This window comes from Leuresthes tenuis, unplaced genomic scaffold (assembly GCF_036924035.1).
Source record: "Leuresthes tenuis unplaced genomic scaffold, fLeuTen1.0.hap1 SCAF_14, whole genome shotgun sequence".
Classification (NCBI taxonomy): domain Eukaryota; kingdom Metazoa; phylum Chordata; class Actinopteri; order Atheriniformes; family Atherinopsidae; genus Leuresthes; species Leuresthes tenuis.
The window spans coordinates 24,382,151-24,404,777 of NW_027325368.1; the positions used below are offsets into that span (position 1 = coordinate 24,382,151).

General features: G+C 40.6%; 3 protein-coding genes across 3 annotated transcripts; 1 reads left to right on the forward strand and 2 right to left on the reverse strand.

The window, feature by feature from the left end:
• Positions 1 to 432: 432 nt before the first annotated feature.
• On the reverse strand, positions 433 to 6,933 carry imp3 (IMP U3 small nucleolar ribonucleoprotein 3). Its single transcript, XM_072363209.1, has 7 exons — positions 6,700 to 6,933; positions 6,318 to 6,425; positions 4,913 to 4,987; positions 4,748 to 4,827; positions 4,537 to 4,588; positions 4,322 to 4,394; positions 433 to 1,469 (listed from the first exon to the last, which is right to left on the reverse strand). The coding sequence occupies exons 1-7, from the start codon at positions 6,834 to 6,836 to the stop codon at positions 1,443 to 1,445; spliced, it is 552 nt and encodes a 183-aa protein (XP_072219310.1). The 5' UTR covers positions 6,837 to 6,933; the 3' UTR covers positions 433 to 1,442.
• Positions 6,934 to 11,406: 4,473 nt separating this feature from the next.
• On the forward strand, positions 11,407 to 18,388 carry slc35a3b (solute carrier family 35 member A3b). Its single transcript, XM_072364121.1, has 8 exons — positions 11,407 to 11,634; positions 13,630 to 13,876; positions 14,055 to 14,209; positions 15,267 to 15,389; positions 15,538 to 15,712; positions 17,133 to 17,251; positions 17,402 to 17,535; positions 17,634 to 18,388. Exons 1-8 carry the CDS (start codon positions 11,554 to 11,556, stop codon positions 17,725 to 17,727), a joined length of 1,128 nt encoding a protein of 375 aa, XP_072220222.1. The 5' UTR covers positions 11,407 to 11,553; the 3' UTR covers positions 17,728 to 18,388.
• Positions 18,382 to 22,627, reverse strand: fam78ba (family with sequence similarity 78 member Ba). The gene is made up of 3 exons (XM_072364124.1): positions 21,431 to 22,627; positions 21,014 to 21,293; positions 18,382 to 20,345 (listed from the first exon to the last, which is right to left on the reverse strand). Exons 1-3 carry the CDS (start codon positions 21,763 to 21,765, stop codon positions 20,103 to 20,105), a joined length of 858 nt encoding a protein of 285 aa, XP_072220225.1. The 5' UTR covers positions 21,766 to 22,627; the 3' UTR covers positions 18,382 to 20,102.

Sequence of the window (22,627 nt, forward strand, 5' to 3'; positions counted from 1 at the left end):
GTCCTTTCACAATGGTTGAGATTTATGCAAGAAAACCTCCACACAGCTTAATAAATCTGGCGTAAACAATGGAAATGGGCAATGTGAAGAGAAGTCACACATTTTTGTATGCTAGCTGGGACTGCCGTCTTGAGAGGAATCCTCTAGTGTTACCTCCTTTTAAGACTATTGTTGCCTAATTAGATTCAGTTTTGACAAAAAAAAAAAAAAAAAGGTTGTATCTTACAGAATTGAAGAGACGTAGAAAGAAGACTTCACAGGAAGTAATTGAGTCCAAGTTTCCGTTTGCACGTTCTGCTTATTAACAAGTGGGTATTATGCCGAGAGCGGTCCCCTTGCAAAATTAATTTTTGGCAATTACAAATTCTGATACTTTCAAATACATTCAGGGAGTATTTGAGTCACTATGCTTACAATAAAGATGTTTAAAAATAGAAACTAAAACCATGTTAATTTATTTTGCAGTGGACATGTATGAGAATTAGTTATGAGGATTAAGAACACACTGAGATGTGCTTTTAGAGGCCAATCCTACAGTTTGAGTGTAGAAACAAGTCTAAGGTTAGAATTCAGGGTCCTGTACATACAAAAGGAAAACTCAGAGTAAATGAGAATACAATACGCTGTCCAAACAAACATTTGCGTGACATCACTTTGCATTCTCTATCATATGCACATTTCTGCCGTTGTGGGAATACAGTCATGACACATTGTACAAGGTTAAATGTGTCAGGATCCAGAGCTTTGTGTTGTTGTGCTGCTGGTGGTCCAGCATATTTCAGGAATAAAATTAGATTTAATCAACCCAGACTTCCACATTTTAATCACCCTCCCAAGTGGCAGTACAAACAATAAGCACCTTCTTCTGTTACTGATTTATGAAACTAGGCACATTGATTTTTTTCTTTAGCTTAATGTACAACGTCTTTTAACCTATAGGTATCTGTTGTTTGGCGAAAAGCAACAAATCACCCCAAGAGGTGGTTTTGGAGAACGGAGAAAATAAAAAAGAAAACTTTAAGGTATTACTTCCCACTTCTGTGTTTCATCTAAATAAGCATAAAAATGGACATAGCAACTATGATGAGTTAGACATTTTTTAAGAGCCCACTCAACGGCCTTCAAAAGTTCCACTTCAGGTTGCAGATGCTGTGGCGTCATCCGTCCAAGATATACAATCTGTGTGGTTAATTAAACAAATTACCTGCACAATCAGATACAACGACACCATACGCTAACCACTTTACAGCTTATGTTTTAACATATTCTGTCAATGGCAACAGTTTACTGAGCAGTGCACCTTGCTCAGTTAAGTTTATAAGAGGGTGAATTTCTTCCTCCAGAGTCCAAGCTGATGGCAGACTGAAACTTGTGACTCCTGTGTTGCTGTGCTTTTCACATCACAGTTGAAAAAGCAGAGTTCTTCTTCCTGTTATCCAAACTTAGGCAACCAGATCAAAGTCATCCCTCTGCAAAACAAACACAAAGGTCAACTTTATATTCACTTTTTCTTCCGGTCACAGTTAACGACAGTAAACGATGGCAACCGAGGTGGAGCAGCTGTATTTGCAGTTGGAGCTTATCAACATTGAAGAACAAATGCTTATATTGCAAATGTTGAAGCGCAGGCAACAGAGAAGATGTTTGCGGAGGTGGTCTGTACGACCGGTGGAGGCTGGGAACGGGTGAATTTACAACACTGGTTCACCCACTGAGGGACCTGAATCAACACATGAACTTTTGATACTTTCGAATGTCAACGGGCCAATTTGACGAGCTTCTTTGCCATTAAGACCGGAAAAAGCAACCGGCAAAAATTACGTTCTGAGCGGACTAATCACAGCCCGTTGCGGTCCGTGTCAACGTGACGCATAGTTAGAATTTTTTTTGAGGTACGCGTCAGGCTACGGCATAGGGGTCCCCGTAGGTACACCGTGCCGCAGAAGCATAAATTAGGCTTAATGCAGTCTGGCCTACAAATGAGATGAAGTGTGCAAAGCTCTGCATGTCGATGAGGTGACTGAAACAAGTCAGAGATAATATGGGAAGTTTTTTTTAGATTAAGGGAAAAACATTGTGACCTGTTGAACTATTTAAACAATTTTTATGCACAGCAGTCCGTCTTCTCACATCTTATGAAAATGAGTGAATCTGTAACACGGGTAAGTTTTGTTGCGATATCTTGTAAACAGTGAGCCATTCGTTGCTGTTTTGTTTTTCTTACTACCTCAGTCGTACAATTGCTCTGTAACCTCACACTCTTGTAATCAAATCTGAATAAACCCCTGCATTATATATTCATTTGTTTTGATACGTTTGCAGCATGTTTACCACAGCTGAAAAAAAGAACATTCTGTAGTCACTCAGTATGTTTACATACACAGTTTAGTCAAGTTACAGTTAAAGCTCGACTGTACCATTTAATTGGTAGGATTTTCTTGGAGCACTCTGGAAATGCTTTGTGGCTGTAAGTTGCCTTAATTGACTGATTTTCAAAGTCAAAGTCATAGTCAATTTTATTTGTATAGCATATTTCATGTAAAAAAACAATTCAAAGTGCTTTACATAAAATAAAAGCATTAAAATGTGTAAAAGAATATAAATAGAAAGAAATAACATAATTAAAATGAATAAAAACAAGCAACAGTCTAGATTTGTAAACCATCAGTAGGCTTTTAAAATCTATTCTGTGACTGACTGGAAGCCAGTGTAAAGATTTTAAAACTGGTGTGATGTGTTCAGATCTCTTAGTCCTGGTTAAAACTCCGGCAGCAGTGTTCTGGATGAGCTGCAGATGTTTAATGCTCTTTTTGGGAAGTCCAGTTAAAAGACCATTACAGTAATCGAGTCTACTGGAGATGAATGCATGGATGAGTTTTTCCTGGTCTTTTTGGGAGAGAAAACCTTTCATTCTGTTGATGTTTCTGAGATGGTAAAAAGCTGCCTTGGTGACAGCTTTGATGTGGCTTAAGTGGAGTGGCTTAATGGCAGCTGTCTTTAGTGACTTGGGAAAAATGTCTGATGCCAGTGAGCTGTTAACTATTTGTAGGAGATCACTTTCTACGGAGGTAAAAACAGTTTTAAAAAGTCAGATGGTATTATGTCCAGAGTGAAAGTTGTTGATTTCAGATGCCGAACTGTTTTCTCCAGGATTTTTAAATCAATAATATTAAATTGTGACATAACGTCAGAGTTAGTTCTAGGTTTTAGACACAAATTAGTTTTCTGTGTGGCGTGAATGTTTTGTCTAATTGTTTTGATTTTTTTGGCTAAAAAAGTTGGCAAATGCGTTGTATTTCTCAGTGGAGAGGAGGTCTGGGTTTAAGTGTTTAGGGTTTGAGAATTGTTTACATTCTTATTAATCAGTTAAGATAAATGCAGCTCTCTGGCCTTGCACAGCTCATTGTTATAACTACGCAGACTTTGTTTGTACAACTCAGTGTATCTGAAGCTTTGTTTTCCTCCACTTACGTTCAGCGTTCCTTCATTCTCTTTTATGGTTTTTGACCGTTATAGTGTTTCTCCATGGTGTTTTATGTTTGCTTAAGGTGCTCTTAATTCTTATCGGTGCAACAGCTTCCATTACATTCAAAATTCTTAAGTTGAAATTCAGCTTCAGATTCAGCAGTCCCTCAACCGACTGTGCACTCATTGTTGGTGACTTAGCTATGGCCTCCCTAAACTGAGCACTTGTTTTCTCATTAATGCACCTCTTCTTAACTGACAAGCTGGTTGTTTGAACATTCTGAGTAATCAATAAATCAGTACAACAGAAGAAATATCAACAACTTTAGAAATGACCAGGTCCAGAGTGTGACCTTGAAGGTGGGCCGGTTCTGTTACATGTTACCACAAGCCAAACATGTCCATCACAGAAGAAAATTCTTTGGCATTACCATCCGTCATATTATCTATATGAATGTTAAAAGTCAATATATGAATCAGTAAAATTCATATATATAATTCATATACTGAAATCAGTGAAATTTCTGAGCTTTCTGACAAAATAAACAGAAAAATAAGTTAATTATTTGGGGGAATTCATCTGTATTAATATACATTGACGTTTTTACAAAAATATGTAAAAAAGTTGGAACTTTGGAGCATGTACGGAGCACCTCGGTCTCTTTCATTCGAGTTGAGCATATACGTGCAGGAGTAATTCAATCCCCCAACCTCTAACCCTTGTCTGAGCGTGTTTTTAAAAGCTTGATTTCATATGACTTTAGACTAACGTATTTACATGCGTTTTGCAGGTTCGGTTTTCGTCAAACTCAAAATTTTTGCTTGTGTTTAGTGTTGCGTCAACATGCTCACTCACCTCGTCATTATAATTCATGACATGCTGCTTGATCTTTGACGAGTCGACCCAAGTGACAAAATCTTCCATATTTCTAGAGATTGAAAGAGTTGAAGTAATATCATCAATATTTCATATTTTAAGATGCTTTTGCGCATTTACTTTCACCATTAAATTGTTAGGAAAAAAAATCTAATAAATAAAAAAGTTAGAAATATAAACAACATGAGACCAACCTAGTGACTAGGAATGCTGGGTCTGTGACAATATCTGGGCCGACACGTACATCTGCCAGAGTCAAGGAGAGAACTTCTCAATCACTTCTATCCTTGGAGATAGATGAATCTATTTAGTCTAAATGATAACTAAAGACAACTTTACGGAGATAAAAAAGGAACACACTTGGTGGATAGTAAAACTTGCAATGAAGCAGCACAGAAAGGATACGTCCTTGTTCAATGAACGTAATGGCTGTCTTCAGGTTCTGAGCCATACGAAGGCTCAGCATAATGCTGGGCAGCCGCCTCCTGTAAGAACACACAGCCAGCAGGTAAGCGTACAGACTGATGATGGCTGCTACAATGGACTTCGTTGAAGTTTACTGAGTTTTACCTGCAGAATGAGGACGCTGTGACTTTCTCTGTGAGGGACAGATTCTCTTTGGTAGGAATGAGGCCGATGCTGTACCTAAAGTGAAAAAAAAACAAAGGATTTAATCAGAATGATATCTAAGGTTTAGCATGATAGTTTTTCCATAGACAAAACCACAGGCGGAGCCAAGGTAAGGCTTGGTGGGCTATAGCCCCACCAAGAATTGTGTTAGCCCTACCAGAGAAGTGCGGAGTCTCACAGAGCCTCCATATCAGCCAGATGCGATGACACTCACATGACGTACGTCACTCATGTGAGCGCGCTTTCAGTGCATGCTCGTCACAAAAACTGGCGGATTGTAGTCATTTGAAAATTTCAACCTGGTGAGCTTTAATATTGTTTTTGGAAACTTTGCTGACTTTGTTATTGCGCTTTGCCTGTTTCATGCTCTCTTGCTGTAGTCTTGTTGCCTAATTAGCATAGTCAATTTGTCGGGGCTGTGTTTTGACTCTTGGCTGTTGTGTGGTAGACTGTATATGGCTTTAGGGCAGTCAATCTCCCTCTCTCTGACATACTTTGCTGCCTCCAAGTAATGTAATTTTCTCCTGATCAGAGAGAGTATCAAAATCTTGTTTATCTTTAATTTTTTTTAAAGAATTTAGTTCTAATTTCTTCATATGCATCACAGTGTAATAGAAAGTGTTGCTCTGTCTCTACCTGTCTGTGTGGACAGAGCTGACACAGCCACTCCTCCCTGGGCAGCCACGGCCGTCTGTGTCGGCCTCTCTCTAAGGCCAGACTGTGGTTGCTGAGTCTGTACATAGTCAACGTTTTCCTCATTTGGGAGTCACTTACAGAGCTCAGATAATCTGCCATGGAGTATTGCCTGTTCAGGGCCAAATAGCATTGGAGTTAGCTTTGGGTTTTGGTTGCAGATGTCCAATAGTTGATGTAATTGTCTTTTTCTTTAGTTATAATTTGGTGGGGCCGGATTGTGTGAGGGCAGTCTCAGTGTCCTGCGCTGTTTGAGCTGAGCCGGTGGACCAGCTGGCTGAGGAGACTCCCTTTCTTTGCTCTCCTCTTGGCATTGCAGGGTGTAAATTCACCAGTTCCCAGCTCTGTCGCCTGCGCTTCAACATTTGCAATTTAAGCATTTGTTCTTCAATATTAATAAGCTCCAACAGCAAATACAGCTGTAGTAATTTGGTTGGGTCTTATAGGTGAGGTGTTATGTTCTCTGTGTGTGTGTTTCTTGCTGTGGGAGGGTGTTGTTTTATTGAATATACATTCACATTGAAATCATGGCATTGATTTGAGCCCCACCGCTTTATGGGTTAGCCCCACTGTAAGTTGAACCAGAAAAAAAATACTCTAGCACCGCCACTGGACAAAACAAACAGAACAAATGACAGGGAAAAAAACTCACAGTTTTTCTAATAAATGCTGTGTGCTCTGAGCTCTGAAGCCGTCCTTCTCGTCCAAGTCTCGAATTTTCTGAGCCAACTCTCTGATGTTACGACTCAGCTTGTTGTACCTGAATACATTTTTAAAGATTCCATTAACATCACACCCGAAGCTTAACGGTGTACAGTATGTCAATGTGAGCTGATAACACCAAGTCTTACACAATGTTCCCTTTCTTCAAGTGCATTATGGTTATGACGCTATTTCAATAATACCTAACTATTTGGCTCAGTTAATATCAACTCCCGTCTTTATGAATCAATGAAAAGCAAACAGGCAAAACCAATTCCAGCAGCACATCACTGATAGCAGCCTGCGGCTAACAGACGCTGTGAGGGACTCACTTGGTGTAGTCCTCCCTCTTCTCTATGTGAAATCTCCGCAGAACCTTCACCTCGTGGAGGTTGTTGTCCACCTCCCAGTTAATGAAGTCCACCTTCCTCAGCAGCTTCTGTTCATGATATTTCAATTTACGAACCATTTTGAACTCGTTTCACTGGTAAAGATGCTTTCCCACACAGGTAAAAGAAAACCGGAAACACGTTTTGCTCTGCTTCTTCGGTGACAATTTGAAGACGCAGTTAAGTCGAGTCTTCGTCAAAAGCGCCATCTAGCGTTAAATTAGTCGAACCTGCTGGAGACAAACACGTGAATTAAGATGAATTTATACTCTTCCAGAACGTCTTCACTGATCATTCGAAGTTCTGAGTCTAGGGAACAGTTGCTCTGGAATTCATCATACCGGTAGGGAGGTGTGGCTGTGTATCTGTGTGGTTTCAGGGGTTATAACCGAATCCTTGCTTTTTCTTCCAGTCACAGTTAACAACAGTAAACAATGGCAATGAGGTGGAGCAGCTGTATTTGCAGTTGGAGCTTATTAATATTGAAGAACAAATGCTTAAATTGCAAATGTTGAAGCGCAGGCGACAGAGCTGGGAACTGGTGAATTTACAACACTGGTTGTGAATTTCACTGGTGTGAATTTACAACCTGGATGAACAAATGCACTTAAGATAATTTCGAATGTTAACGAGCTTCTTCGCCAATACAGCGATTAAGACCGGAAAAGGCAACTGCCGGAAATTACGTTCTAGCGGACCAATCACAGCCCTTATGGCCCGCGTCTACGCCACTTGTAGTTAGAATTCTTTGGAGGTGCTCGTCAGGCTACGTCGTCGAAATGACGGAGAACCATAAATTACGATGTAGTCTTTCTAAGTTTGGTTTAGACACTATTCCTTTAATTCTGGCAATGTTTTTTAGATAGTAAAAAGCTGCTGATGTACCATCGTACAAGTTCTAACTTTAAAAAAAAAATTGTCACATAGTCCATGGAGTATACATTTAATCATTTTATAAAACTAAGAGGGGTAGGGGATTTTTTTAAATTAATTGAATCCAATAACATCATGCTCGTGTTCTCAAATTAATCGGGCCTACTTTATTTACTTTTAAAGGGTACTCCCCTTAAAACAGGTTTCAGAAGTGTTTGGCATTTCAACCCAGTGAAAACATTTGCTTTTCTTCATGGCGGATGTTGTTTCTAATTTTGTGTGGCGTGAAAAGAAAAACAAAGAGAAAAAATAAGTTGATGCATTGTGGTTTCAGGTAATAGTCAGACATTTCTTTCAACAGGCGTCACCAAACATCTATGAAATATGACCTGACGAACCTAGGGTTTTTTTTTCCCTCCCCCCAAAAATCTTGCGCTTTACCTTCAGTTTTTTAATGACACATCTCAACGCCTCAGTTGTAACTAGTTGTCTCCAAGTTACAGCCGGATTAAGGAGTTTAGAGCAATTATGAGAAGCCTCGCGTGAGTGTGTGGGTCCGCAGACTGTCATCCCCGTCCATAGCTGAGACTCAGTTCTACAGGTACGTTTTCTCAGCGACAGAAAATGTATGAAGCGGCTCTTTCAGGCACGGGGGGGAACTTGAACAACCAACGCTTTAACGTTCAGGCGATACGTCCAATGATAAGATGATTGCGCGTGTACAGTCTCTGTGCTTTTTTGTGTTCAGTGTGTCTAAATGCTGTCAGAGATCGCCTGGTTTTTGTCATCAGCAGCCAATGAGAACCATCAGATGAGTCTTTGAAGATTAATGCTACTTACTCACTTGACAGTTTCTCATTCGGTCACTTCTTCTCCTGACATTCCTTCTTACAGATCTGCATTCTGATGATGATAAAATTAAATATTTGTTCAAATCCGCTCCCATTTTCCAGATGAGTAAAGATTACCCACTGATGGAGGTCCTATAATTTATGCATTAACACACAGATGACTTCATTCAGCAGCAGTCACATTTAGAGGACTTTTTTTCTGGCATGGGTGAACTTTTTTTTCTTTATTGCAGAGCAAAGCTTCACATTGTCTGGTGGCACGTTTAAAGTTGCCCACAAGTTGACATTTCTTCCTCAGCAGTGCTATGTGTCTTTGTGTGAAGAATTCTCAGAATACTCATCTGAAATGCCCCAAAAGGTGGAGCAGGCCCCACCTGCAGTGAACTCACAGACACAGCATTCTTTGAGCAAACAGATTGCACTGAGTGAAATGGAGGTTGGTACGTTGCATGCTAGTCCTGAACCTGATGAAAGTCTCGTCTTGGTTTGTGAACATGCTGCTGAGATTTAGTGGAGGCAGTTTTTAAACTGAACACTGAAATTAAGACTCTTTACACACTACACGATCATTTCTGAGGCAGATGTTTGCACTATGACTGACTGATTTTATTGTCATGTCAATTAAAGCTAAAACCAAACACCCAACCAAAATATCTTTGGATTCTGAAGAGATGTTACTGTAGACATCCCAAATAACCTTAAGAAGTGTTCTTCACTTAGGACTATCAAGATGTATTTTGCCCAGAAGAAGAATTCCTTTTTCTCAAACAAACATTTAAATATCGCCTTGATAGGTGTACTGTGAGGTTTTGGGCCATAATGGTGTCTGGTTTGAGCTGAGAATTCAGGTTTTTTAAAGGATCAAAATATTTAGTTAAACTGTAATAAGTTTCGCTCTTTAAAAACAGCAGCCAGCTCTGTAGCCTAGTAAATAGTGGATTTATTTACTTCAGATTAAAAAAAAAATCTTTTTAAAAGAAGCTTTTTCTTCATGACATATCAAAAACTTCCAGTTTTATGTCCTTTTTCTACAACGAACTGGGAGTCGGGCCTGTACGGTGGTGTGGTGGTTAGCACTGTCACCTCGCAGCAAGAGGTTTGAATCTCTGTCGGGGCCTTTATATGTGGAGCTTGCATGTTCCTTGGATGCATATGTGGGTTAATGGGGATTTTAAACTGACCCTAGTAGAGAGTATAAGCACCCATAGTTATTTGTCTCTATGCTGGTGCTGTGATGGCTTGTTAACCTGCATAAGAGTAAGCTCAACATTTTTTCAACAATTATTATTTGAAGAAGTTCATGTTAATTCTAATGCTCCTAATTGTTGCTGATCTTACAAATAATTTGCTTGATGAAAAGAGATCAAAACTTAAGGGAATCATATCTTAGCTGATCTCCAAAAAAATACTTTTAAGTTAAAAGTTCCCTTGTTAATACCCGTTCCTTCACCTATACCTATTTTAAACTTGCATTTGCTTAAGTGATGAACCCATCTTAGAAATGTACTTTCAGCCACATTTTGCTTTCAGAGAGTATCATCTAACCTGTTTAATTACCTGAAGGCTGTCAGCAGAGTGGATCGTGTCAGACTGAAGCTCTTGTTGAAGGCATTTGCTGGTCATGTCCACACAGGTCAGTGCAGCAGGTTTATTTTTCTTTGCTTGTTGTGTATTGTCTGTCATGCAGGAACATGCTGAGCTGGGGTGGTGCTATCTGTTTAGAATCTATCTCTGAGAGGCAGCTGGTCGATATTGAATAGGATTTCAATAATCAGTGAATATATGGCATGAAGAGACACAAGGATGGATATCTGGGATGAAAACAGAAACAAATATTCTCTCTAGTTTCTAATGTTGGTAGGTCTGGTTTGATTTTTAGGGATGGTTACAAAGCTTCGAGTTACATTTGGACTCTCATTCACATGTTGCAAATTTGTTTGTAAGGTGTTAATAGAAAAGAAAAGGAATAACTTTAAAAAGTATTGCTTTTAAGTAAAGTGTTTGCTACCTGACAGTTTTGTCTGTATATTTGGTAGCATAATATTTTTAATTATCCAAAATGTGGAAGAACAAAAAACCTGCTGATGCAATTATCACAGAAGTTTTTTTCAGCCACTTTTGTTCATATTACCTGCTTTTATTAAAGATGTTTCATTAAAGATGTTAACTATTTGTATTTTGATGTAATCCTTCCTTTATAGTTAATTCTACTGTACTTCCCTATAGAGCTTAATATCTATTCCACCTCTCATTTCTGTGTATTTTCACTTCAATTTTCATTCAAGACCAACTGCTCTGTCTTGACGTTGAGGGATTTACTCTTTAACATGTAGTTTTAGTTCCCCGCAAGTCAGACAGTTCTTAAAATGTTCTTAGACTTTCTTTGGTGTGTGTAAGGATACACACATATTGGCACAGACAAACACAGGATTATTGTGCAGCCAATCCCTTCTGCAAAACACAGCTGCCACATAAGGAAGTCAGTGTGTTGAACAAACCACACCTCCTGCTCAGTCAACACTTCCTTGGTCTGCGTGGCTTGTTGTACAACGGGTTTTTTTTTGTGCAATGATAAAATGTATAGGACCATTTTATGAAATGGCCCCGTGGATATTGTCTAACCTAAGCAGTAGAAGTGTAAGTTTCACGCTCTGGCTCTCACAGTATTGTCATCACATAGCTAAGTTTTAAATGAGTCTTTTCACTAGCAGTTGACAGGAAATGCAAGCCGAGTCAGATCTGAGTAAACACAATTATCTTATAGTTATCTTATAATTGTGCTGATACGGAGACAGTGAAATCAGCAAGGACCAATTAATAACAATACAATGCAAATAGCTCACCTAAGCCAGTTCCACAGGTTTATCTTGTTAAAACCATGAAACCTGCCTAAGCTCCTCCCACCACTAGTACGGCACTGAGGGAGACTTAGAGACTCCAGAAGTGACACTGCTACATAGGTTTAGTGTAGTTAGTCTCTTTTATTATCCTCCCCTCTGTTTCAGATTTGGGGCCATGTGGAAGAGGTGATGAGGAAAAGAGGAACTTACAATAGAAACCATTAAGAGATAAGATGGTTCAGTCAGGAAATACGAGACAGAAGAGTGAAGAATGTCTCTCTTCAGACTTTCAGGATGCCGGAACTTTGAGACTGGTAATAACTCATGACTGTCAACTCAAGTATTTGTCTATAATAATGTATGAGCCACAAGTAGACAAAACAACTAGATATGTTTTTTAATTACAAGCTATTTCAATGAAATTGAAAGTAAATTTGCTGACTAGCTCTGCACTCAAGCCTTGCTATGTCATCACGCAAGACGTATTTGTGCGTATTTGCTTTTGTTACCTTTTTTGAAGCCTTCTCTGCAACAAAAAACCTGTCAAGACCCCATGGGATCAAATTTCTGATCTGATGTGGCAAAACACAATTTCTGCACCAGTAATTCTAAGGAGAAAGTTGAGAAATATAGTTAAAATTAGAACTAAGAGTGGCATAGGCTGTCCACATTGAATAAAATTCAATAGGATGTGCTTATAAGGATAATTGTGTGTGTGTGTATGTTTACTCATTTTTGTTGCCTCTCTGGGATCTTACCTTGTAGGGACCAGTAGTTACCATGGAGACAAATGTTTTGTCCTGGTGTGGCAAAACCTTATAGCTAGGCTCTTTGTTCCAGTGTTTAAGTTAAGCTGTATTGAGATTTCAATAAAGATTAGGCAGGAATTAATTAGGGCTTAGCTGTCACAAAGTAATGAAAATAAAAATAACAAAAAAAAAAAACAAGCAACTCTCTATAATTTGTCAGAAGCGGGGAGGCTGTGGTTGCTCTGGTGTGGAGGTAGGACCCGGATGCAGATATAATTAAAGTAAACTTGATTTATTTAAAACACAAAGCGACAAAACCAAACACATTAAACTGACTATGAAAACTAACAAAACTTGGCTTGAACTATGACGATGGCTGTGAAACCATGAGTCCACACCTGACATGACAATGAATGTGAGGATCTGGCAAAGTGCATGGGGAAACCTGGAAACTAAATACTGAAGGGAGGTGATAAGTGTTGAAGTGCAGCTGAGGGGGAAAGCACAAGTGAAGTGAGTGAGCTAAATGGCAGGGCAAGAGAAACTAAGGAAACTATGGCAAAACTAATGACTTAAACAAGGAACTAAACACATAACAAAACTAACAGATGAGACATAAGGAAACTATGGTTTAACTAATGACTAAACAGAATACTAAAACACAAAAAACCCATAGTCATGACCTAATTGTGATGTCCCAATGGACCCCACATGTTCAAAGGGTCAAAACTTCAATTCATTGTTATTGTTAAAATTACGTTAGATTTAATACTTAAATTTAAGGTCATATTTAGGGTTAGCCATTCAAGTGATTGGTGATCCTATAGTGAATAACCACAAAGATAGAAAAACAAGTTTGTGTGTGTGTGTGCGTGCGTCATTTCTGGGACCTAGTTGGGGTTAGGGGTCAGGTGTGCCGTGAGTTGGAGTGAAGATTAGGGTATTGCAATAACAGCTTGGATTAGGCCAGTATTTCTCAATTTCGGTCTCCGGTCTCTGCAGCGCTTGATGACGAGCTGATCATTTGAATCAGGTGTGACAGTGGGTCATGAGGACTGGAATTGAGAAACACTGGCTTAGGCTGTCCTCAGCGAATCTAGTGTTTGTATATATTGCATCCAGGTAATGTTCTCAGATAAGAACCCAAAAGCAGAGCAGTGGTTTGGGAAAAAGGCTGATTGCAAGAATTCTTTTGCTTAAAGGATGAGCAAACAGGTGGAGCACAGAACAACAGAGACAAGGTGGAGTAATCTGTCCAAAATTTGCTGAAGAGTGAGCAGGGAGGCAGAGCTAGGTCCAGAGGTAGCTGTGGAGGATAGAGTGGCAGTGGCTTTGAGCAGGTGGCACTTCAGTTGAGCTAACAGGTTGGCAGAAGTGGGAGAAACCAATTTAATGTTGGGTGAAAAACATTTATTCTCAGTGCGAGTTACTCTATGTCAATTCCCTATATGCTGAGGGACAGCAGCTCCATCATGGGAATGCACTACATGGCAGAACCAAGTAGGTAGTCTTTTCTTATATCTGAATTTATCTAATTTTTTTGTTGTGCACATTCTTAAGGTTCCTCCCCCACCTGACAACTCAGACAAAGAGTCCTCCAAAATGGTCTTGGCCTCGCCCCACTCCTTGCGGCTAAAATACATATCACTGGGGGTACTGGTGCTGCAGACCACTTCACTAGTGCTCACCATGCGCTACTCACGTACCCTAAAGGAGGATGGTTCCCGCTACCTGGCCTCATCTGCTGTGGTGTCAGCTGAAGTGCTCAAGGTCTTCACCTGCACCTTCCTAGTCTTCATGGAGAACAGTGAGTAGGAAAGAGAGGGGAGGGGAAAGAGTGTGTGAAGAGCTCTGCTTTCTCCTCTGGGTCGGTTCCCAGATGAAGTTTAGGCAATGTAATGTTGTATGAATACTCCCCTGTCTTTTTAACATACTCCATGGGTGGTCCTCAGTTTGAATTACTGACCACGCTCTGTCTCTGTCAGATTACAGCTTGCGGGCAATGAACCAGCTGCTGAAGGAGGAGATTGTGAATAAGCCCATAGACACTATGAAGCTGGCTGTACCGGCAGCGATCTACACGCTGCAGAACAATCTGCTCTATGTTGCCCTGTCCAACCTGGATGCAGCCACCTATCAGGTTATATATGAATGTGTGTCTGTGTAATTAAAAAAAAAAAATTAATTGTGCCGTATGACTTTGAATTTGTTTTACAAATGTATTATTATCATTATATTATTATTAATATTTGGTTCACATGATGCCTGCATTGTTTGCCAATGTGGGCGATTTAGGGGGATTTGTATTTGACAGATGAAAACAAAGTGAAACCTTTAACTCTACATGGGGATTAAATGCTTGTACAGTGTGTTCAATGTAGCACTGAATGATTTACTAGTAGCCCCGAATAGATACAACAGCACTTTTTTTAGAGATTTTCTAGCTTTATCTACATGCATGGAAAAGAATGGTATTTAAAAAGTTGTGATCTTTAATCTCCATTTAATAAAAGTATTATGAATAATTGTAATGTACGGAATTTTTATGCATCTCGTAATAACGATATCTCGACATAATAAAGATAATTTTCTCATGATAACGAATTAATTGTTTCGTTATCTCCACATAACAAAGATTCTTTTCTCGAGATTACGAAATTATTAATTCATTATCACGAGAAAACAATCTTTGTTATATTGAGATAACGAAATAATAAGTCGTTATCACAAAAGAACAGTGCATGGAAAAAAAATCCATGTCTGTTCTCGGCTTCCGTGGTAAAGACTAAGTGTAAAAAGTGGTATTATATTACTAATAAGGAATACAAAATATGTCATCGACAGCACTGTAGAGCATCCGCCCTTATGGAAAGAGTCAGAGGCTGTTTGTTACACGTTATTATTGATTTTAAGTATGATCCATGAAAACTTGGAATACAAAATAAAAATAAATTTTTTCAGTCTTCCTTTCAAGTGTATCAGGGACAAAAGGCTCTTGTTGTGCTCTCTGTCTATACACTCCTAAAACTGAAATAAATGAATTAACTAAAACATACAAATGCGCTAAAAAATAGAAGCAAAATTATGGAATTTTGTGCATGAATTGTGTCTTGTGCCCTCAAAATAATTCTGCCACTGGCCACTCACAGTCAAATTTGTCACTAAATGTATCACTGGTGCGTTTGTCATTCACACAGGTCACGTATCAGTTGAAGATCCTCACCACAGCACTGTTCTCAGTCTCCATGCTTGGGAAGAGGTTAGGCCTCTACCAGTGGCTCTCCCTGCTCCTCCTCATGGCTGGAGTCACTCTGGTGCAGGTACCAGAAGATCAGACTTGGCTATGTCCCTGAGCAGTACACATAGACATAGGTGTAGCTGTTCTATGAATATGAACAGATTTTGTAGTCATCAGTATTCTGACAAGACAGATAAGTTCTACCCCTCATCGATGTTTAATTTCCACAGTGGCCCTCAGATGCTGGAGCAGACTCGGAGCAGAAGATACAGACTACAGGCTTCCAGTTTGTGGGGCTCATGGCCGTGCTGATGGCCTGCGTGTCCAGCGGTTTTGCTGGAGTTTACTTTGAGAAGATCCTCAAGGAGACTAAACAGAGTGTATGGGTCCGTAACATACAGTTGGGTGAGTGGTTGTAGTCTATATTTTTATGGGAGAGTAGTATTAATGTGTTGACATATGAATCATCTGTCTGTTTATGAGAAAGATAAACATGAAATATATCTGAACTACTTGGATGTCCTGTCTAATTTGATAGAGAAATACATTAACACCAACTACACATAAACAACCCACTAACTGATCAAACCTGCTGGTTTTTATAGATAAAGTCTGCTTTTCATTTCTGTGTATCACCAAGTCTAATAACAGAGAAAATATTAGAGCTTTGGATTCAGTAATATATCAACAAATTTAACTGATACACCTATTGAGGTTATAATCCATTGTCCCCTTTGATATCCTTAAAGATATCAAGGTGATTTCTCCAAGTATAAAAATCAGTCTTGATCACCCTGACTGGGTCATAACATGGCACAAAAAAGCTGATCGTCTCTATTACTTTTCTGTTAACAATAGTTCATAGTTAGTCCTTTTTTTTACACATTAAATGATTTATGATGGAACTTGCATGTTTGAAATGAGTGAATGTAATTCTCCTCCTCAAAGGAAACCTCTGACCTAACTTTGTCACGATTTGTATTTTTTGTCATGTTTTAGGTTTCTGTCTAATCTTTAGTTTTGCCCTCAGTCACTCTTGCCCTGCCATCAGCTTCACTCATGTCACCTGTGTTTCTCCCCTCAGCTGCACTCAATCACCTATCACAGTGATTGAGTGATTGACTCACAGTCAAAGTCAGGTTTTGTTTTGTCAAGTCTTTTCATTGTGTAGGTTTTTTGTATTCCAGCCCAGCCGTGCCTTTTGTTTGGCTTGGTTAACTAAATCAAGTTGTTTTTTGTTAATATCTGCATCCGAGTCCTTCCGCACCACCACGTCACACACCATCATTATGACAGAAGGATCTGGCCAGAAAATGGACCTAGCAGACTTTCAGGCCCTCCAGGGAGTAGTCGGGGGGCCTTTGCGGACTGCTTGATGCAGGGACTTTGGAAGAAATTGGGGATGGTTAATGACTTCTTCCTATGGAGGCCTGTCCAGGAGATGCCTGGATTAACAGAGATTTGGGAGGGCACAAGAAGGGTCCACCACTCCAGCGCCAGAGCCTCCAGCTGTGCCAGTCCCTGCTCCGGAGGGAGCCCACAGGGGCTCGTCGCCGGATGTCTGGCCATCCACCAGGCCATCTCTGGCTCCTGCTCTCTCATCACTGGCCGTCCGCCAGACCGTCTCCGGTCTTAAGTTAATGAAAAGCTGAAAACAGACATGTTCACTTGTGTGCATACATGTGTATGATATCTGTGAACAAATACTTTGGCAATAAAACCTTTCAGGGCAGCAGTTTTGTTCTAAGATAACAGAATTACAACAACTGTGTTACTTTGCTAGATAGCCAAACGCCTCATCTCTGCTCTCTTTTGTGTCTTTCAGGTGTGTTCAGCTTTGTGTTTGGCTTTATAGGAATGATGGTGTATGACGGCCACAGTGTAACACAGTCAGGGATGTTCCAGGGCTACAACACTATTGCCTGCACAGTTGTTGTCCTGCAGGTTTGGCCATTATGATGAACTTAATTTTTTTCCTTCTAAATGTTCCCTTTGTTTATCAGTCTCTGTCAAGCTGTAGTTGAAATTGGTTATTTTTTGCACTTAGTTTTGTTTTCAGGCTATGACTTTACCACTGAATAATCTTTTTTGCAGGCTCTGGGCGGGCTGGTCATTGCGGTCGTGATAAAATATGCAGACAACATCCTCAAAGGATTTGCCACATCTCTGTCAATTATCGTGTCCACTCTTATTTCGTATTTCCTCCTAAAGGACTTCAACCCAACAGGGTAATCATGTTATCATCAAATGAACTGATTACAGAGTTGTTTGTAGAATTCATTATGATTATTTATTTATTTTTGTTCTGTTCTTGCTACTTTTTCAGAGTATTCTTCTTGGGGGCAGTTCTGGTTATTGCTGCCACATTTCTTTACAGCTATGAAGGTAAACCTGCCAGCAGCAACGCCGTCAGAGTATAGTGCAGAAACTCTTTGAGCTGTGGTGCCTGACAGAAGAAATGGCAGCCAGTCACCCCAGACTGAGCAGGACTCTATGAACTGTGACCAACACTTGGACATGTGGAACTTGCAAATGCAGGAAATGTAAGGTGTTGCAAGTGTCTGTTACTGCCAAACAGCCAAACCTCTGATGCTGTATGATGAATGAAAATATGGCAAAATGAATTTGTATGGGGATGTTTTACTTATACTTTACTTGACTATAAAGGATTACAGGGAAGCCAATTTGCCATGCACACTGGATACTGTGTGTGCTATTTAAAGGAATATGAATGAATTATGATGAAACCATATTTTCATATATATATTTTTTTTTACTTCAATACTTGAATCATGTGATTTAAGAAGTGGGAATAGGGTACAGTATATTTACAAAAAGTGCACTAACTGTTGCCTGAGTCAAAGAGAGGAGGACAGAGCTTCCATCTAGTGGTGGAACAAGGAGTGAAGTTACTGCAAAGAAGAGGGGTGACCCCTGCCCAAAGATACTGTCCTTTTTTCATGAGATAAAATAAACCTCAAAGGAGCATGCCTGAGCTCACTTTGCAGCTGATATTCTTAAGATTTACATCAAAAGCACTCGTTCTACAGTTATTTAAATGCAAAGTAAAGATATATTCATGAGTGAATTAAAATCTATGCCTTGATCCCCTTTTACATCAAAGTGTGTGATTGTGTTTGTGTGTGCCCTCACACTAATGCATACACACAGAGCCAGGCAAACCAATGAATATTTTGAGCATTTCTTTTCAGTTCCAGTTGCAGTGCACTCTGGAAAACCAAACCAGTCTCTATAGCAACAGATGGCTGAACAAGTTGAGGTGTTGTGACAAATGAGACACACCGAATCAACGGGGCCTATTTTAACCTCAATATTTTCAGAAGGTGGTCACAACCATTTTCATTCAATAATGGCGCTGATATTCGCACCATTGAAGCAGACCCACATTGTGTTAAGCAGTTTGCATAGTTGTTGAGAAGACTTAGGATTTTGGCAATGTGGCTTTCATGTGTATGGGGTGAAATGGACAGACGGGGAGAAAAGGTGCAGCCATACGGGAAGGTGAGGTGTGAACCTGGAGAGAGGCACAGATGGAGGATGAGTCATGTGACTTGCATGTGGAGTGGCAGGCAAAGACCTGGACAGAGCTCAGGATGAGCCACTGGACTGACTACAGTCACGACACAAAAACAATCTTTATGTTTATCTGTAGAACATAACTGCAAAATACAGATAATATGAGGTATGACTTCAGTGTTGGTTTAACACCACACCAAGGAAACTTTGAATGATGCATTTAGATTTGCTTATTGCAGGAAGATTCGTGTAACTTCATGGGCAACATGACCTGATTAGTACCACATCAAATCTACCTTTTGTTTGAGTACAGTGTCAGCGATGATAGATGTGTCCTGACTGTTACCTTCTTGTTTTCAATTGGTTGAATGGCAGTATTTCAAGTAATTTACACCTCGCTTATTAAAAGTATGTCTGACATGATTTATTTAATGCGGTAACAGAGCCAGCTCATTTCTCTGGTTTGTCACCCATCTGAATGCAACATCAGATGCACAATAGAGGCATGTGTGCTAAAAATATGTTGGTGTGTGAGTTTGGTGTGTATGCAAAACTCCAGTGAAAACTAAAGCAGATTTACTTCTTTTTCCAGACTTTTATGTCAGGTGGGTGCTCTTAATACAATCTGATCAATATATGAGTTTAATCTTATTCTAAAAAGACTCATATAATACTTTGTTTCTTTTAAATTATCTGAATACATCCTTAATACTGGTACTGAGTGTGCTGAAGGCCTTAGTTGGCACGGGCGAGGTTCAATCAGCCTGCAGCATTTTTGGCTGACTTTTCAATCAAAATGTCTTCAGGTAACAAGTAATACAAAACAAATGCTATCCTTAAGCTTCTTCCGGGACAGTTTTTCTAGTCTCCTTCTCACGCTCATGCAATAGGATCTACATAAGGATGCAGGATGCAGTTCTTGTTGTAGGCTAATGCCTCTGTGGTATCTAAAAACTGTGTTTGTTCTTTGCTAAAATGCAGGCAGAGCTCTTTATGCAGTACAAAACTTATCAGGCTCCAAATAAGCCTTGATGCCACACTAGGTCCTTAACAACAGTTAGTTGCAGACTTACTTTTCTGACATTGTGCTCTATCAGATCAAAGATGCAATATCCACTTTGGCTTATCATAACAGTCCTCTTGAATCCAGAAGAAAACCATTAGGCTTCATCTACTCATTGCCATTCTTCCCAACTGCACCCCCCTTTTCATGTAAAGGGAACACCTATTCTTTTGTCTATGCACTGGTTTGATCCTCTTATTTTGGGGGTATGACCACAAGTGGTGCCCCTCTCCGAGGCCTCCACATTAGCACTTGGGCGTCGTTAGCGTTCGGTCTCCCCAGTGCGTTGGGAGGGATGGGCTCCTGGTAGTTGAGGATGTGTGGTTGCTCCTGGTAGGGACGACCCACCAGTGACGCCCGAGAACCCAGAGGCATGTCAGGATCCACAGCAATGTCAACCCGCATCCGCCACCGCACTGTCTGCAGCACAATACGCTCCTAGAGGAAAAAGGAAACATACTCTTAATATGAATGAGATTAAATGTATATGAATATACAATTTGTTTTAAGCGCTTTAAGACTGCCTTGATAGTGCCTGAATTAAATTTGCATCATGTCCTCAACTGCAAATAAATGTGTGGTTAACATGCTCTGGATTACATCCAATTTCAGTTAGAATTTCCTTTGAACCGACTGATAAATAAGATACAGAACTTCAAGTTTTAGGCCCGCAGAACATTCATGTTTAAAGTGAGCAGTCAACACAAAACTGTGTTTTACACCTGTGCTAATCTTATCAATAACAAAAAAAAAAAAAAGAATAATGCAAGCCTAACCATTTGGGTTTTTTTTCAATATGGATTCAAGGCTGTAGCCTGACTGACTTTTTATGGCTTTTAGTGCAGTTCCCGCAAACTGCATTCAGGAAACTAGGAGACAATGATGATGTCATTTGAAACTTTACACCAGAGAAGTGCTGGGGGAGCCAATTACATCACAGTCAGTCTGTGTGAAATACTGATTTAAACTTCTAGATGTATAGGCTGTGCTCCTCAGTCTAGCCTGTACAAAACATATGTGATTTGTGGAAATAATCCAAAAGTAATTCAGGCAAAATAACCTGATTTATGAAAACAAATGGTTTGCATCTGTGCATTTTGCCCTACCTTTGTGACAGAGTTCATGGCCACCAGCCAGGTGATGAAACTCTGGTCTCTGGTGATGTGGGTCAGCATAGGTGTGTTGCTGTTACTGATAGGAACTGCCCATGTTACGCTGGGGTAAAAGTTGTCATTCATGCTGACCGTTAGTCTTGATGGTTTGGACGTAGGGCCGGTCAGGGTGACAGTCTCTGTAGTATTTCCGTACCAGGGGTAGCTGACGCCATCTGAGTCACTGATGGCTTTGACCCTGCCCTCTCGCAGCTCTGGTAGTTCCCAGCTGGACCTGTGGTGGAGGACATGGAGAGGGGAGATAAGAGATTAGAGTTAGATGTTCTTAGTGTATGTGTGTAAGTTGACATATCTATACACACACAGAAATAAATCCAAAGTCTTATGGTGTCTTCTACTGTATGCGCTTACATGCCAATATCCCCATATGTGTTGTAGAACTCCATCTGGGTACAAGCTTGGATCCAGCCCACCACCCAGGTTTCATTGCGGGGCACTGGTGGCATCACAACTCCTGCTGAGGCCCTGAAGTAGGGCGTCTTGTAACGGAGCACGATAGGTGAGTTCTCCTCAATGATTGTGGGACACTGGTCGATGGAGGCGGACACCTCATACACCACAATGTTCTCCCGTCTGATGCGGGGCTTGCATGCAATACTCTGAATACAGCCCATAGTGCAGACGACAAGCAAAATGAGCAAAACCAGAGAAGAATGGAGCAAGTGATACCTGGCCAGTATGCTCATCAGTCCCAAAGGTTCCACCCTTGCCTGAAGAGCAGATGTAATATTTTAATTGCACATCACCAGTGATTGGTTAGGAATAAAAAGAGGGAATATGGAGTCCCACAGTCACCATTGATCAAGACTGGAAACATCCACCATCATATCCTCAGGATGATATGGAGAGTTGACTGGCGGGGGAGTATATCACAAATCTCTGCAACCTCCTCCCCCCGGTCTGTCTGCTGACTGCCGCACTGCCCTTGGCGCTCGTCCCCAGAAACTGCAATCCGGCCTCCCCTGGGCTGCTGCTGCCTCTCCACCGAGCGTCCGCAGGCTCCTCTGCTCCTTGTCGAGTCTGCGCGTCCGGCTGCACGTCGGTGCCCCTTGATCCTGCTGCTCTGCTCCCGGCTCTGCGCTGTCATGTCAAGTGGCGACAGGGCAGCCAGGTGCGTCAGAGGAGGAGGGCTGGATGCCTTTTGTTTGCCTGGCTTTCCTGTATTAGCTCTATATTCGCGCGTTGCCCTCAAAAGACAAAATCGAGGTCTTCATCACTTTGACCTATATGAGAGGAAACATCACCAAATGAACGAGAACGTGTGCTGTAAAGGCAAACCAACAGGGCTGTAATAGCTAATTTAATGTTTTCCAAGCAGTGCTTCCATTCGTGGGGATGCATGAATGGTGCATCATGAATGGAGGCAGCGAGGCAGCATAAACGTGCAGATAGCATATAGTCTGTCAGTTAGCTGTGTCATCACGAGAAATTGCCTTCTCAAGCCGCTGAGCACAACGGACCGGAGAGCATCATCTTCCAGCGGTGGTTCGCCTCGTTCGGTTTGGAGGTGCTGATGCTGTAGAAGCAGGGGAGGGGCGTCACCCGACC

What these genes read in the sequence shown, in the direction of transcription:
- imp3 (XM_072363209.1), bottom strand. Translation starts at nt 6,836, where the DNA reads ATGGTTCGTAAATTGAAATATCATGAACAGAAGCTGCTGAGGAAGGTG. An exon ending in ACAGCGTCCTCATTCTGCAG is followed by an intron (nt 4,828 to 4,912) that starts GTAAAACTCAGT and finishes GTGTTCTTACAG; the next exon opens with GAGGCGGCTGCCCAGCATTA. An exon ending in TACGTTCATTGAACAAGGAC is followed by an intron (nt 4,589 to 4,747) that starts GTATCCTTTCTG and finishes TGACTCTGGCAG; the next exon opens with ATGTACGTGTCGGCCCAGAT.
- slc35a3b (XM_072364121.1), top strand. Translation starts at nt 11,554, where the DNA reads ATGGTTCAGTCAGGAAATACGAGACAGAAGAGTGAAGAATGTCTCTCT. An exon ending in TGGATGCAGCCACCTATCAG is followed by an intron (nt 14,210 to 15,266) that starts GTTATATATGAA and finishes TCATTCACACAG; the next exon opens with GTCACGTATCAGTTGAAGAT. An exon ending in CTGGAGTCACTCTGGTGCAG is followed by an intron (nt 15,390 to 15,537) that starts GTACCAGAAGAT and finishes TAATTTCCACAG; the next exon opens with TGGCCCTCAGATGCTGGAGC.
- fam78ba (XM_072364124.1), bottom strand. Translation starts at nt 21,765, where the DNA reads ATGAGCATACTGGCCAGGTATCACTTGCTCCATTCTTCTCTGGTTTTG. An exon ending in ACATATGGGGATATTGGCAT is followed by an intron (nt 21,294 to 21,430) that starts GTAAGCGCATAC and finishes CCTCCACCACAG; the next exon opens with GTCCAGCTGGGAACTACCAG. An exon ending in CCATGAACTCTGTCACAAAG is followed by an intron (nt 20,346 to 21,013) that starts GTAGGGCAAAAT and finishes TTTTTCCTCTAG; the next exon opens with GAGCGTATTGTGCTGCAGAC.